Below are 14,866 nucleotides of genomic sequence, written 5' to 3' on the forward strand. Positions count from 1 at the left end.
AGGTCACGATTAAATGGGGGTGTGTGTGAAATGAAATATATACACACATACACAAAAACCACAGACACACACACAAACCACACACATACACACACACACAAAGAAGAGCGGTTTTATATATATATATATATATATAAATTTTAAATAAATATATATACTACACACACATACACACACACACACACACACACACACACATATATATATATATATATATGTGTGTGTGTGTGTGTGTGTGTAGTATATATATTTATTTAAAATTTATATATAAATTTTATATATATATATTATATATATATTAAAATTTATATATATATATATATAAACCGTTCGCGTGTGTGTGTGTGCGCGCGTATACGCGCGCGCGCGCAAAGAAAGACGAGGTGGAGAATTTTTTTCTCTCTCTTTCAATCTCTTTGCCCGTCTTCCCGCGGGGGGGGGGAGGCGGAGGCAATCGGGAGTACAGGAGGCGAAGGGGGCGGGGCCTCGGCGGCTTGTGACGTCCCCCGAATGGGTTACTCTACGTTCTAGAACTCCGCCCCACGTGCGTTCTGGCGGCGGCGGCGGGGGGGGGGTTAGGAGGAGGAGGAGGAAGAAGGGAGGGAGGGAGGGAGGGAGGGAGCGAGGCTGGCTGCGCGGAGCGACGATGGCTGGGAGCGAAAGGGAGCGAGGGGGGAGGGAGAGAAGGAAGGCGCTCGAGCTGAGCTAAGCTAAGCTGATCCCACGTGTGAAAGGATCTGGCTGGTTCGCCGGCTTCTCTCTCTCTCTCCCTCTCTCTCCCCCCCACCAGCCAGTAATATTCACCGGTAGCAGACAAAAAAGAGAGAGAGAGAGAGAGAGGGAGGGAGGGAGAGAGAGAGAGAGAGAAAGAAAGAAAGAAAGAAGGAAAGAGAAGAAAGCGGAGCGATCGGAGGGAAGGGGGCCAAAAGAAGGGGAGAAACGAAACCGGGGGGAGGGTGGGGGGGTCCTACCAAGGGGGGGTGTCTCTTGTTTCTCTCTCTTTCTCCCTCCCTCCCTCCTTCTCTCTCTCTCTCTCTCTCTCTCTCTCTCTCTCCGCGGGCTCGAGTCGTCCTTCGTGGCCGCAGTCATGGAGGCAGATGGGAGTCAAGCCATCTCGGGCAGCCCCAGCGACTCTCAGCACGACCCCGGGTAAGTTGGCTCCTCCGGCCTTGCCACTTTGGCGGGCGCGCGGGGGACCCCTGCCCGCTTGGGCAAAACTGGTGGGAGAAGCGCGGAGGGGAGGGAGGGAGAGAGGGAGGAGGCGGCGCGGCGCCGGCGAAAGGGAGAACCGAGCAGCGGCTCTTCTTTCTTTCTTTCTTTCTTTCTTCTTCTTTTTCTTTCTTTCTTTCTCTCTCTCTCTTTCTTTCTTTTTCTTTTTGCCGGCTCTTTTTCCTTCTTCTCCTCTCCCCGTCGCTCGTTCGCTCCCTCGCTCTTTCGGAGTTCACTCACCTTGGGTCCGTTTGCCTGGGTCTGCCCGCCCCCCCTCCCCCCCTCCATCTCCCCCTTCTCCCCCCCTCCTCCTCTTTCTCTTCTTCTTCTTCTTCTCCCACCCTCCCAAACCAGGCTCCCTCGCCCCCCCCAGGCCGCCCCCCCTTCCACCTCTCCCTTCCTTTTAGCTTTTGTAAGTTACACGTCAAAATGGCCGATCTGACATCTCTGCTTAACTCTGTTCTGTTTTCTTCTTCCAGTAAAATGTTTATTGGCGGCCTGAGTTGGCAAACCTCCCCAGGTAAGCGGGGTGGGGGGGTGGGGGACCCGGTGTGTGTGTTGTGTGTGTGTGTGTGCGCGCGCGCGCTGGGTGGGGGGCAGCCCCATCTCCCACTCCCTCTAGATCCTGTCTAGCCCAGCCTCCTTTGATAGAGCCTTTGTTGTTATCCCAGGTCAGTTTCATTGGGTGTCTTCCTCCCCCCCCCTCCTTACCTCCCCCCCCCAGCACTCTTTCCCACAAGTAAAGAAACCGTATTTCATCCTGCACCAGAGTAAGCTGGTGAGATCCTTTACGTGCTCCAAATAACACTTCTCTTTCCAAGTCCTCTATTCGACCTTAAATTTGTGTGTGCGCGCACTTTTGAGGGGTGGTAGGCTCAAGGGAGGGGGGGGGAGGAGGGAAAAAGTTGTTTTATTTCCAAAAAAAAAAATTTCAGGTCATCCATTTGTCCCCCTTTCTGCTCTGAAAATGTAGCTCCCTTTCTTAGTGGCTGATTTTTTTTTAATGCAGATAACGTTTTTTAAACACTTGCTTCTGTTTTCTTCTCTTTCTCTTTCTTTCCCATCCTCATTTTTTTTCTTTCTTTCTGCCCTCTCTTTTTCTGCTCCGCAGATAATCTTAGAGATTATTTTAGCAAATTTGGAGACATTAGAGAATGTATGGTCATGCGGGACCCAACTACAAAACGCTCCAGGTAAACCGTTTGTCCTCTTTTTTTAAAAAAAAATAAAAATCAAAGTTTTCTCCCTTTCCTGTGATTTTTATGGAAGGCTGCACAGTCTGTGTGCTTAGAATAAGTGTTAGCAGTTCTTTAAGGCACGTTAGGCAGTTAAAAAAACCTTTGGCTTTTCTTCCCAAAAAACTTTGAAACTAGGAGTTTCAAAGACAGACTTTCTGTCTTTGAAACTCTTGTGTCTTAAAGATAGAGGTTGAGATGAGGAGGAAAATTTATGTTTTCTGCTAGTGGAAACCTGTTAAATTAAATAGGGTTGGTTCTGCAGAGTCTCATTTTGAGAAACTTGCTTCTAACTGTTTGTTTGGCTAACCAAAGTACATTTTTTTTTTAGTAAAAAGAGCCAATCCTACAGCTTTCTACTTCTGGGTTAAACAAAGCATGAACTGAAGATGGGAAGATTTTGTATGGGTGCACTGAGAGGTGGAAAAGCGAGTTAGATTTTGAAGCACGCATAAGTTTTTTTTTTATAATCCCCCTCAACCCTAATCTATTTTCTGACAAGGGCTGATGGTTTGATTCAGAGCAATATGAGAATCTGGGTTGTGTCTTATTGGGCATCTTAAATATATTTATTGTCTTTTCTTAGTATTTCTTGTGCCCTTTCCACATCAGCTCTTCTTTGTCTTATTTCAGGGGGTTTGGTTTCGTTACATTTGCTGATCCGGCAAGTGTTGATAAAGTATTAGCTCAAGCTCATCATGAATTAGATTCCAAGACGGTACGTTACACAATGTGATATTGGTGTGTGTGTGTGTGTGTGTGTGTGTGTGTTTAATGTCTCCATTATTTCCTGCAATATTATGACTGTGACAGGCTCATTTAAAGAGACAGTGTCCTTTTGGCTGGGTCTGTTCGAAGGGGTATTGTGGTAGGTTATTAATACTGCAATAATTGTGCAAAGAAATGCTACGCTACCTTGGAGGATATGGAAGCTCATGTTCCCATTATATATTGTAAAGAAAAGAAATCATCCTTGCTCAAATATTAACTAGTTGGCCAAGACAATTCAGTTTGATTGTATTTATTTATTTTTCCTTCTGCTAACTGATGCTTAAAACTATTTAGTTTGCAAAAACATACACTCTATCCAAGTTGTGTGAGTGGAAGGGAATAACTAGAGAAGCTTCTTGAGAGATTAGAAAGATGCTTCTTTATTTTTTTGAAAGAAGAGGACTTCAGGGCAATTTTAGATTGTCAGAGTATTATTTTCCTTAGCCTTCCTTTCTAGAATTCTGAGGAAGTTATTTTTTTCCTCCTAGCCTAACAGAAAAGGGCATTTTGAGACATTGCAACAAGTGAAAAGAGCTATCTTTCAAAGGAAAATTGCAACGCGTTTCTATTCCTTTCGAATCATATCCCAAGTTTTTCTATTGCAAAAATACTTTTTTGGTTTAAGAAGGGATTAATCGTCTGATACTCCCATCTTCCTGCCACTATATTTCGATTTCTGCATGATATCCTAACTCTTCTGTAGCATCAGAAAGGAAGTTTGTATTTGGCCAATTTAATTAGTTGCAACTTTAATTCCGTAGCTTAAAGAGATGCCAATAAAAAGTAATTTGTCTCTTAAACTGTGAGCAGAAGCTTGTTTTTATTTAGTTTCAGGATGGTTATTGTTTCATCATTACAACACTGACTTGCAGGGAAGTGTGTAAAATTATCCTTTAAACCAAGAAATTATGGAGAAATTATGGTCTTAAGGTTACCAAGCCTTGCTTTATATGAATCTCTTTTTAAAATAAATGAGATTATTATTTTCTAAAAGTGTCCTTAAGTGAAGCTTTGCTTAATTGTCCTCCGTCCAAATTCTAATAACTTTGGGTATGTGTCCTGTTGGGCTTGTCTGAACAGGTGACTCATGTTTAAACATTCCCCAATTATTTCAGGGTGGGGGGAGAGAAAGCTTCCAAAGCCTCAGGAGCGATCCTGAGAAATCAGTTCTAAAATAGTTTTAGTAAAAATTCAGGCAGGTAACTTCTTGTTCCAAGAAGATACAATTGTTGGAAGATAATTTATGGCTGTTTGTTTTTGTGCACTAGTGTATGTGTGGGGAACTTAGAGATCAAACTAAAGGATGAAGCCTCTTTATACTGTGCTATAAAATGGACATCAGAGAAGAAGGGGGCCCAGGAGAGGTTAGCAGGCTATGTGAACAAACCCTGGTTTGTGCATCTGAAGTTAGTTACCCTGGTCACTTTTGAGAGTCGAAAGTGGGAAGCTTGGAAATACTTATAGGAAACTTCCTATCATACCGTGATGCCTGCTAGATGAAATGGCATTGCTTTGATTTTGGATGTGGGAGCGAATGCTTCTGAGTGGTTTGTTCAGAAATGGATCTCTCATCACTGTTTAAAAACAACAGCCACAACGTAAAGATACTTTTTTTTGCCTTGTTAGAGCTCTGATAGTTTCTTGTCCTTTAGTACTGCTAGCTTTTGACCCTGTTTCAACGCTGAGCACAGGAAACGGTTCGGTTTGCTCTTGACACGGAAGTTGCCTGCTCTTGTTTACGGTTACATTAGAGACTTGGTTTAGGTAATGGCCATTGGTATCAGAAATAGTGTTATTATTAGGCATTTCCTAGAGGACTTGCAGATACAGTAAGTAGCATTGTACCGAACTAATTTTATTTTTAGTAGCCTCTTTTTTCCCTTGTCGTCTCTAAATAGTTTACAGAGATGCACAACAGGCATAGAGCTGCTGAATGGGGTCGCATCAGGCTGGCAAGGTGGGGATCGCCTTCCAATTTTGAAAAGGTGCCCATCTGTTAGATAATACTCATTCTTCCTTGGGTAAATTTCTGGAAAATGGCTGCGTTCAACTTGCCCCTCTTTTCTTTTTAAAGTAACAGCTAAAACTTTAAGGGGAGTTAATATGACAGCTGTATGATGTTTATTTGCCCCCCTTTGGGCACATTTTTAATGTTTTGGACAGTGGGAAATCTACACCTGTTATGCTTTCTCTGGTAGCCAAATATTCTAGCTGGTGCTGAGTATATATGTAGATGGATGTTACCAGTGGTAGGATTCAAATATGTGAACAACCGGTTCTCCGCTTCCGGAAGTCCATTCTGGGCCTGGGCAACAAAAAAATACCTACCGGTTCTGCCGAAGTGGTGTGAACCAGCTGAATCCCACCACTGGATGTTACTCCCTAGAAAAAGGGTAGCTTTCTAGATGAAAGTTTTGTGAGTTTTGTGTGTATGCTTGATGAACTGTTACGATGATATATAATCAATCACTTCTCAGGTACCTAGTTTTTCTTTCTAAAACTTTTATTACAAGCAAAATTGCCTTCCTAATGGGCAGGCTAAGATTTCTGAGTGAAATGATAGCTGTTGGAATATATCATCTATGCAAGTAACAAAAGTTTTCTTCTACCTGCCAAAGACACTTTGACAAAAAACACAAAACCCTCTTTATAGCAAAAGTTTGGTTAAGACTCTTTTTCCAGATGAAAACAAAAGTTTAGAAGTTGGCAGTTAACAGTTGGCAGAAGGGTTGTTAAGTTTATTTTTTTTTAGTTTTTTTGAAACTACAAAATTATTATGAACTTGCTCAATTACTAGGGATATATATATATAGGATTGTGCTCGGAAAGAACTTTTAACATTCCCCTTTAGTTCAGTTAGAACAGCACTTCCTTTTTCATTGATGAAGAGGCTGAAACCATTAAAAATAAAATTCGGCTCTAAAATATTAACATGTAAAGTTAATTCTAAAGAATTTATGGAGGGCTGAGAGAATTCCTATTTCTGCTCAACCTAATTTTTACTCCCTTTCTCCAAATTGCTACTCAAGAGAGTCTAATAAAATTATTTGTACTTTTCATTTCAAAATACTTTAGCCAGCATTTGGAGCCAAATAGCATTATGATTGAGAACTTGAGGTGAAACAAATTTATAATTCACAGTACAGCTTACACTTTGATAAGGAGTATTTTGATTGTAGCTTTGAAATTTTATTAACTTTTTTCAACATATTATTGGCAAGTCATTTTTTTTGTAATGTGGCAGCTATAAATTTGTGGCTTTAGAATGCTGTAAAACAGGACTCTGGTTAAGTTTCTTTGAATTGGACTTTATAAAAATTTCTCTCTTCTTACGTTTCCTCAGTCTATTATTTTAAAAAAAATAACAAAAAAAATCAATATACCCTCAGGTGATTTTTTTTTTAAAAAGGAAATAAATCTATTTACATCTGGTAAAAATCTAAACATGCAAACTTTGTATTAGGTTCTTGAAATCATGTATCCATTGTATCTTAATTATGAAATACAAAATCAGATCCAATCATTCAACTTTTTTTTTTTTGCAGCCATAAAAAACTTCCCTAAAAGAGGCAGTTGCTATTTATATATGCGTGTCTCTTAAACTGCGGCCTTAACAGTAGATAAGAAAATAAACACAAATGGACTGAATAATCCTCTCCCCAAAATGTCATATTCATATTTTTAAATACGTATAATAAGGCAGATTGTGTCCGACATTCAGGATTCGACGATCTAATTAGCACTAGTTTGAAGAAGGAAAGAGGAAGGAGACTTTACAAATTTCCAACAGTTAAGTCACTGAACATACTGTTTTCTTTCCTGTTCTCTGTGTTACTAGTGACTTTTCCCGCTAGTTACTCTGCAAGAAATCTTATACCTGAGAAATTGAAGGATTAATGATTCAGTGCAATCTTTCAGTTGTACTTTTTTTTTTGCCTTTCTACAGAAAATATATGCAAATGATCTTGCTTTCCATTTCTCCCCCCACCCCCCACCCCACAGATTGACCCCAAAGTTGCATTTCCCCGAAGAGCTCAACCTAAGGTAAGAAAGAATAATCAATAATGAATTCTAAGGCATGCTGTGAGTTGCATTAGTTGCTGGTTAGAGCAGAATGGGGGAAGCAAGATGAAAGTGGGGTGGGGGGGATGGAACAGAAGGGTGTTTCTTTCCCCCCCCCCCCTTCCTTAAAGGTTGACATGACATGCCTTGTGTATCTTAAGGTTGGTGAGAAACGCCAGAGAGTTGTGAACAAAGTATTTACTCCAGGGTTAATCAACTCCTTATGGGTCCTGTGTCATTTGGCATTGGCTGGTTAAAAAACAACAAGTCTTTCGGAGTGGTGGTGGGTGTTTTCTCCTCCAAGTGTAGTAACAGAATATTGCTACGCTGAGCAGCTGCGGTGTATTGACAAAGCTAGAAGGGTTTGAAGTTGAGCGTGTGCTTTTCTTTCTTGTCTTTTTGGGGGAGTGATGAATGTAAGAACCGTGTTTGTTTTTCTTGGTGCAAAAGAGAAATGGCTGCTCATCCCTTCTCCTGTTTTTTTTTCTCCTCCCCCCCTTTGGGCATAACTTGAGAATAGGGCTAGTTCATTAATTCACTGGTTTTTTTGGTTGGGGAGAGGAGGGTCCGAAGCTTTTGAGAGAAAAAAAAAACAAGCCAGGGAAGAAAGGGGCTTTGAAAACAAAAGGTCTTAAATTTGATTGGATGAGTGACCTATTTTCTCCTCCCCACCCACCCCAAACTCTTAGAGCTGCCTTGTATTATGCTGTGGGTTGCTTGCAAGGACATCTCGGTCATATTCAAAACAGCTTTTGTCCAACGGCTACCTCCGGATTTGGGGGTGGCGGTGGGGGTGGCGGCTGCAAAGCCAAATTTCAGAGTTGGCTATCTGTCTGGGTTAGGTAGTTGCTAGGTTCCCCCTCTTTCCCCCCTCCCTTAAATCATAATGTTATTTTAACATGGAGCAACTGTTTTCAGTCCGTGGGATGAGTTTCTTTTTAAAATACAAACGGACATTCTGGAACCACGAATGTTAACCATGCATCTCCCCCAGGTTTGGAGACTTCTCGCAGTTGGGACTGATTAGCTGTGTTCGCTTGGGCCAAAACTACCCATTTAGTTTCTCTCTCTCTCTCTCTCTCTCTCTCTCTCTCTCTCTCTCTCTCTCTCTCTCTCTCTCTCTCATCTTGTTTTCCTGGAGGAAGCAATCATCAGAGACTAACTGATCCGTAGAAGTGTGCATGGGGTAGTTTTCCAGTGTCCTGTTGGGTTAGGAAGAAGAGCAGAAGGAAAGTGGGAATAATGAAGGAGGGAGGGAGGGAGGGAGGGAATGCAACCGGCAGATATTTGGACTGTCCCTTTTCAAGGACATCTGCAAGCACCTAATGTTCCTTTCTTAGAATTTCTGTCTACCGCCATGAATGAATTTGGAGCGTTTTATCAGAGTAAAGCATTTGCAGGGCTGCTGAAGTTCTCTTTGACTTTGTTTTCCTCTTCTTCTCAGCTTTCCACACAAACGTTGCCGACCTTTTGAATCTGCAGGGTTCCCATGCTAATTCATACTGACTTTTTTTTTTCCATGGAGTTATTTATGGTTGCTTTCTTGCCTGTCGGGTAAGAGGAAAGAGTATAATAGTACAAGCACAAATTGCCCAAGTGTCAAAATAGGATAGAAAGGGAACCTCCCCCCTCCCCCAGAATGTTTCTCAAAAAACTGGAACGGTGTAAAAGTTTGATCTGGAAAGGAATAAGGTAGAGATTTTTGAACTCATTAGCTGCCTTACGTCCACCTCTAAATGTGGGATTTTAAAGGGGAAAAAATACTACCATTTCCTCTACTTTTTGTTGAGAGGGGGAAGTTTGTATGATTTATGTATTCAAAGTGTTTTCTAAGAAAATCTTGCTTATCATCTTAGGCAGAGTTACAATACAATAAACCCAAAGGTAACGCCACATTAAAACAATTTAAGCATTAAAACAGTATACAAACATGCTACGCAGCCCTCTGAAATGCCAGGGCAGAGAATGACATCTTAAAGTGGTGCCATGTAGATAACAGCAGTGGATCCAACTGGTCTCCAGCAGAGAAAGCATTAATAATAAGACTGCAGAGAATTCCAAATATTGAAATCCAGTTCCTTACCTTGGTTATATTGCTGTAAGAGATTATAGTTAATGTGCACATGTCAAACTACACAGCTCCTAGAGAAAATAGTGACTCATGTCGATGCATTTTTTGAATTAAAAAAAAAAATCTGGGTTTTTTTTCCCAAGTAGATCCTTTGCAGTAAATGCTGTCACCCTCACTAAAATGGGTAAAACATCTGTTAAAATGGCAAATTTACGTCCCTAAACTATAGTAATGTCAGCCATAGAAGTGCAACGGAATAGTTCTACTTTCTTTAGAATTAATAATAATGAAACTTCAATAACAGTGTTTTAGATAAAGAGTCTTCTCCCTCAGCCATTCTGCAAAATAAACTAGGGGAATATAGGCATAGGCTAATAAACAGAGTGAAATTTATTTCAGTGACAGCAAAATAATTCAGTATGTATCCCTACCTTGAAAATTTGATGATGTAATTAATCCATCAAACCAAACCATTTTTGAAACATGTACTGGAAAGACTACAAAAAGTGAAGACATCACACTAAATCATTATGTGGTTTCTTAGATTTTGGCTTAGTGTGTAAGAATGTAGCTTTTGGCTAACCAACATTTAAATGCCAAGGTTAATGCTTCCAGAAGAATAAAGTATGGAACCCATATGTACCATAAAGTTCAACTCCCTAAGTCATGGAATAACCCAACCCAGATAAATGGTGGTCTGATCTTTGTTAAAAACATCCAGCACAATGGAATCCATTTCTCAAGACCTGCTTTTGTATTGAACTTTCATAATAATTTAGTCTTCTTTTTGTGGTGTCAGGAATCTTTACAGCAGTGTTTTTCAATGTTTGCAACTTTAAGATGTGTGGACGTCAACTCCCAGAATTCCCCAGCCAGCCATTACTGGCTAGGGAATTCTGGGAGTTGAAGTTCATATACTTTAAAGTTGCCAAGTTTGAAAAAATCACTGCTTTAAAATAAAGCTATGTGTGTGGCTTGTTAATTTTGAAAAGGTGTCAATCCAAAGTGGATGGGAGTCTTACTCTATCCCTTTTTTCTGTTTATGGGAGAAGGGATTATATCATTCTATTAAGTCCATAACTGTGGTTTGGCATAAATTGAATTAATGTGTTTGAAAAGCTTTAAGGTACACCAGTGCTTCAGGGTGCTGCTGATTCATTCCAAGTGACATTGGTTTTTACAGGTTTTGTGAAGTTAGACAAGAGGTACAAGCAGGACAAAATGAAATGAAAATGGCAAAAAGTTGTAAGGATCCTCCTGATTGGATAGGAAAAGTTGCTTGAAAGCTGCAAGCATGGAAAAGATTAGGCATTTCTGCATTACACCCATTGATTAAGTGTGTAAACTATATTGAAACATTTTATTCCTTAATAGAAGTTCAAGAGAATATATAATGCTTGATGTCTGAATAGTTGTTTTTTTCCAGATTATCTTCCGGGCTTGTCAAAGCAGTCATATCTAATCCAACTCTTTGAATTTTAGAGACTATTTTTAATAAAAATACCATTTACTGAATTTTCCCCTCTCTCCAGTGATAAAGTAGGTAGCACAGAGATAAAATATATTGAACGTAATGGGAGAGAAAAGTGTGCAGCTTTTGGACGTTACGAAAAATCTGACACAGTTTGATTTAAATATAAAATATAAAATATAAAACTCAGCGCTGCCAAAATATATCTTTTATGAAAGCATCTTACTTTGGTGGTTTTATCCCTTCTTTGTCTTTGTTGGAAACATGTCATTTCGAAAAGCACTTGCAGTGTTTCTAATGTAACTCCTTCAATTTTTTTTGCTCGATGATTTCTATCTACTTAGTACAAACTGTCATTTTAGAGTTTGAGCCCAAGATCTGGAGTTTCGTTAATGTGTGATCTAAATCCTCCTTGTATAGTTTCCCCCCACTTTTGTGCTTACCTCCCGACTCGCATTAATATCTCAAAGCCGCAATGAAAATATTAAAATATACGTCGGGTTTTGTGTATTCAACCTTGCGTTTCTTACATAGAAAAGCCATATTTTTATCCTGCACTTACGTTTTGAAAGTTTCTCTGTCTGGTCTGTTCTGCTTTAGCAAAGTTTGTGTTTTAATAAGCATTTGTTATGAAAATGATATGTAAAAAGATTCTGAAGGCAAATGAATTTCCCTTAACGAGGGCCGAATGGACTTGAGATTTATTGCCGCAATTTTTCCTAACTATGAATAAATGCACCCAGGCTTTTAAGATCAGTCGCCTAAAGAAAGCTTTGGCTCTGAAAAGTTAATTTATCCTAGTTTAAATAGTCCGTGTTTGCTTTTGGAATGCAAAAGTTCAGCTGAATCGGTGGATGATTGGATTTACGGAAATGTTATCGTTGGTGAAATAGGGCTGCAGGTGTGAGCAAACTCTGTAGGCCTTGACCCCCAAAGATTTGCAACCTTAGCTCTCCTCTTTTGGGATGATAGTGATCTTTAACGCAAGGTTGTGCATATTTGCAGTATAATTGTTGGTGATACAAAATGAGCAGTGGAGATATTTACTGGTTTGAGGGTTATTACCTCCCTATCTTTGCCTAAGCATTTTTAAATGACCAAAGCACAGTGTGGTAAATTTTCTCTGCAGTTTATCATTTATCAGCAGGATAAGGATGCCATGAAAACTTGCTTTCTTTGGATCAGTGCCCCCCCTCCCCCCAAATTTTGGGTGCCAGACGCTGGTTCTCTGGACAGAGGTTTTTCTATGGACCGGAGGGGTCATGGTTTCATGTACTCCCTGCATCCTGCGGATGGGGCTTTGTTTGTTTGCGTGGACCGGTTTCTGGCATGCCGTGGCCCGGTGCCGGTCCATGGACCGGGAGTTGGGGACCCCTGCCTTAGATGGTATGGCTATAACTTACAGATCAGTGGGGAGCAGTTCAGAGGTCAGTATAGCCTTGCAAATTATTTCATGAAAATAATTTGCTTGCCCATGTATACAATTCAGGTGTTTTAATTGGGGCTCAGATCTGATCTCATAAAGTGAATTTTGGACTATCTTTGGTGGTTTTCTGGGTTTAATCTTTAAAAGCATTTTAAAAGCCAAGCACCAGGATACTTTTTGTCTTCCTCTGTATGGATTTGTTCAAGATTTAAGTTTCTTGCCTACCTTTGTAGTGTGATTTATAATGACCTGAACATGTGGGTAGGTACATGTGACCTTTTGAATTTGGAGGCAAAAAAGCAGCAAAGTCCTTCTCTAAAAGAACTTAGCTAATTCAGCCATGGTGCCCTGAAGCTTAGAGGTCTAATTTAGTACAAGGCAGTTCAAACTAAGATCTGATTTAACTGTGGCTGAGGATGGTGATCTGGTTGTTGATCTCATAGTTGATTTTATCTACCGTATGTATCTCTGTTTAGGGCGGGGAACCTATCATATTTCCCAAGGAATTTCATGATCTGCAGCCAGATTTGAGGTGTTGTGTTAGGTGATAAGTTACTGTGCACCAATTTTGTCTTTTCCTGGACTAGCAATCCTTGCTCACAGTCACTCATGCCCTAGCTACCTCCCATTTTGACAATTGCAACGTGCTCTACATGGGGCTGCCCTTGAAAAATATCCGGAAGCTCCAATTGGTTCAAAATGCAGCAGCCCACATGATTTTGTGCAGGCTCAGGTGTGCACATGTGTTACCTCTCATGCAGGAGCTGCATTGGCTGCCAATTTGCTTCCGGGTAGAATTCAAGGTGTTTGTCGTCACTGATAAAACCCTACATGGCTTGGGACCAGGTTATCTGAACGACTGTCTTTGCCTGGTTACATCCATGCGACCCACCAGAGTGAGAAGGCAGGGGACACTGAGGGTCCCCTCTCTTAAGCAGGTACATCTGGTGGGAGCCCAAAAGCAGGGCCTTCTCGGTGATGGCTCCCTCCCTTTGGAACATCATCTCCATAGAGATTAGACTGGACCCCACTTTGATACTCATTCACAAGGGCCTGAAGACCTGGTTTTGCTAAATGGCCTGGGCAACCCAGAGTGGGATGGAGCCCATCAAGTGACTTATTTAACCGATTGCTGTTGCCAGGGTGATTTGGGGGGAGGGGTTGTATATTGTATATGGTTGCCTATTGGATTTCTATTTTTTGCAAGCCATCCAGAGTCGCTGAAAGTGAGTAGGCAGCCATATGAATTTTCTAAATAAATAAATCAGGATAGGCTAGGCATGTTACCACCTTGATGTACCGCTGACTAGATGCCTTGGGGAGCAGCAGTGAATTATGGGTGCTTCAATTACCTCCACCCTGCCCTGGCGGCTGTTGTCTTGGGATTTCACAGTCTTGATGTGATAACCATGAGGATGTTCCATTTATCAGACCACACATTGTCCTTTCCTTCTGGGCAGGAAAACAATGATCTGAAGATTGGAGGAACACAGCTAATCCCTTTGTCATGGTCAAGGATTAAACAATTCAGCACTGAATGTTCTCCCTCCGGGTTGAGGTTGATTTATCCCTGAAAATGTATGGAATCCAATAGATTCCTGAATGCTCTGGGGAAAAGAATGAGCTGGTTATTCTGTTGGAAAACTTGGTCGCCCGCTGGCAAGATGAGACTGGCAAAAAGTATTTGTTTGTTGTCTTATTGTATCTATCATTTCTCTTAGAGTTCAAGCAGAACTGAAGGACTTGGCCAGTAACTCTGTGAACTAGGTAGGGGCGAGTTGTTAACTGGCCTGATGTTACTCAGTGAGTTGATTTTATTTCTAACTCTCTGATACATGGGAATTATACTCCAGTGTTTCCCAACCTTAGGAACTTGAAGATGCGTGGACTTCAACTCCCAGAATTCCCCAGCCAGCATAGCTGGCTGGGGAATTCTGGGAATTGAAGTCCATGCATCTTCAAGTTCCTAAAGGTTGGGAAACGCTGTTATACTCCGTGAAACAACTCAGATAATATGAAAATTTCACCAAGGGAACTCTTTGTGTACCACAGATTTAAAAGATAGGTCCTGTGGTTAGTTTGCTTGTCAAGGATAAGTCAGGTTTCCTATGAAGGAATGTAGAGGTCCAAGTGGTTTTAGTCACTAGGAACATATTTTCCTAACTTTACTTATTTATTGCATTCTATAGGTGCATAAGCTACATTTGTGTATAGCTGCTTGGGCATACAGGTAGTCCTCGATTTATGACCACAATCGGGACCAGAATGTCCTTGTTTAAGCAAGGGAGTTACTAAGGAGTTGCGTTCAATTTTGCAACCTTTTTTTTTATCACAGTTGTTAAGTGAATTGCTGGAATTGTTAAGTGAATCACATGGATATTAAGTGATCCAACTTCCCTCATTGACTTTGCTTCTCAGAAGGTTGCAAAACGTGAACCCGGGACATTGCAACCGTCATAAATCTGAGTCAGTTGCCAAGCATCTGAATTTTTATCCCCATGTTACTGTGAGAATGCTGCAACAGTCTTAAGTGTGAAAATGGTTGTAGGTCACTTTTTTCATTGCCGCTGTAACTTTGAATGGTCACTAAATGAACTGTTGTAAGTCGAGGACTACCTGTA

General features: G+C 40.9%; 1 protein-coding gene across 8 annotated transcripts in view; it reads left to right on the forward strand.

Moving 5' to 3' along the window:
• The first annotated feature begins 934 nt into the window (after positions 1-934).
• The window catches only part of MSI2 (musashi RNA binding protein 2), a 594,728-nt gene continuing 580,796 nt past the window's right edge, over positions 935-14,866 (forward strand). For 2 of the 8 annotated variants that reach the window (XM_083379765.1, XM_083379766.1), the window contains exons 1-5: positions 940-1,149; positions 1,689-1,729; positions 2,321-2,402; positions 3,078-3,162; positions 7,218-7,259. In XM_083379765.1, the coding sequence (XP_083235891.1) occupies positions 1,088-1,149; positions 1,689-1,729; positions 2,321-2,402; positions 3,078-3,162; positions 7,218-7,259 (312 nt within the window). In that variant the 5' untranslated portion in view covers positions 940-1,087. Of the gene's footprint in view, positions 1,150-1,688; positions 1,730-2,320; positions 2,403-3,077; positions 3,163-7,217; positions 7,260-14,866 lie in introns of all 8 variants that reach the window. The other 6 variants (XM_083379763.1, XM_083379764.1, XM_083379767.1 and 3 more) reach the window with 6 other exon arrangements.

This window comes from Vipera ursinii, assembly GCF_947247035.1.
Source record: "Vipera ursinii genome assembly, chromosome: 1".
Lineage (NCBI taxonomy): Eukaryota > Metazoa > Chordata > Lepidosauria > Squamata > Viperidae > Vipera > Vipera ursinii.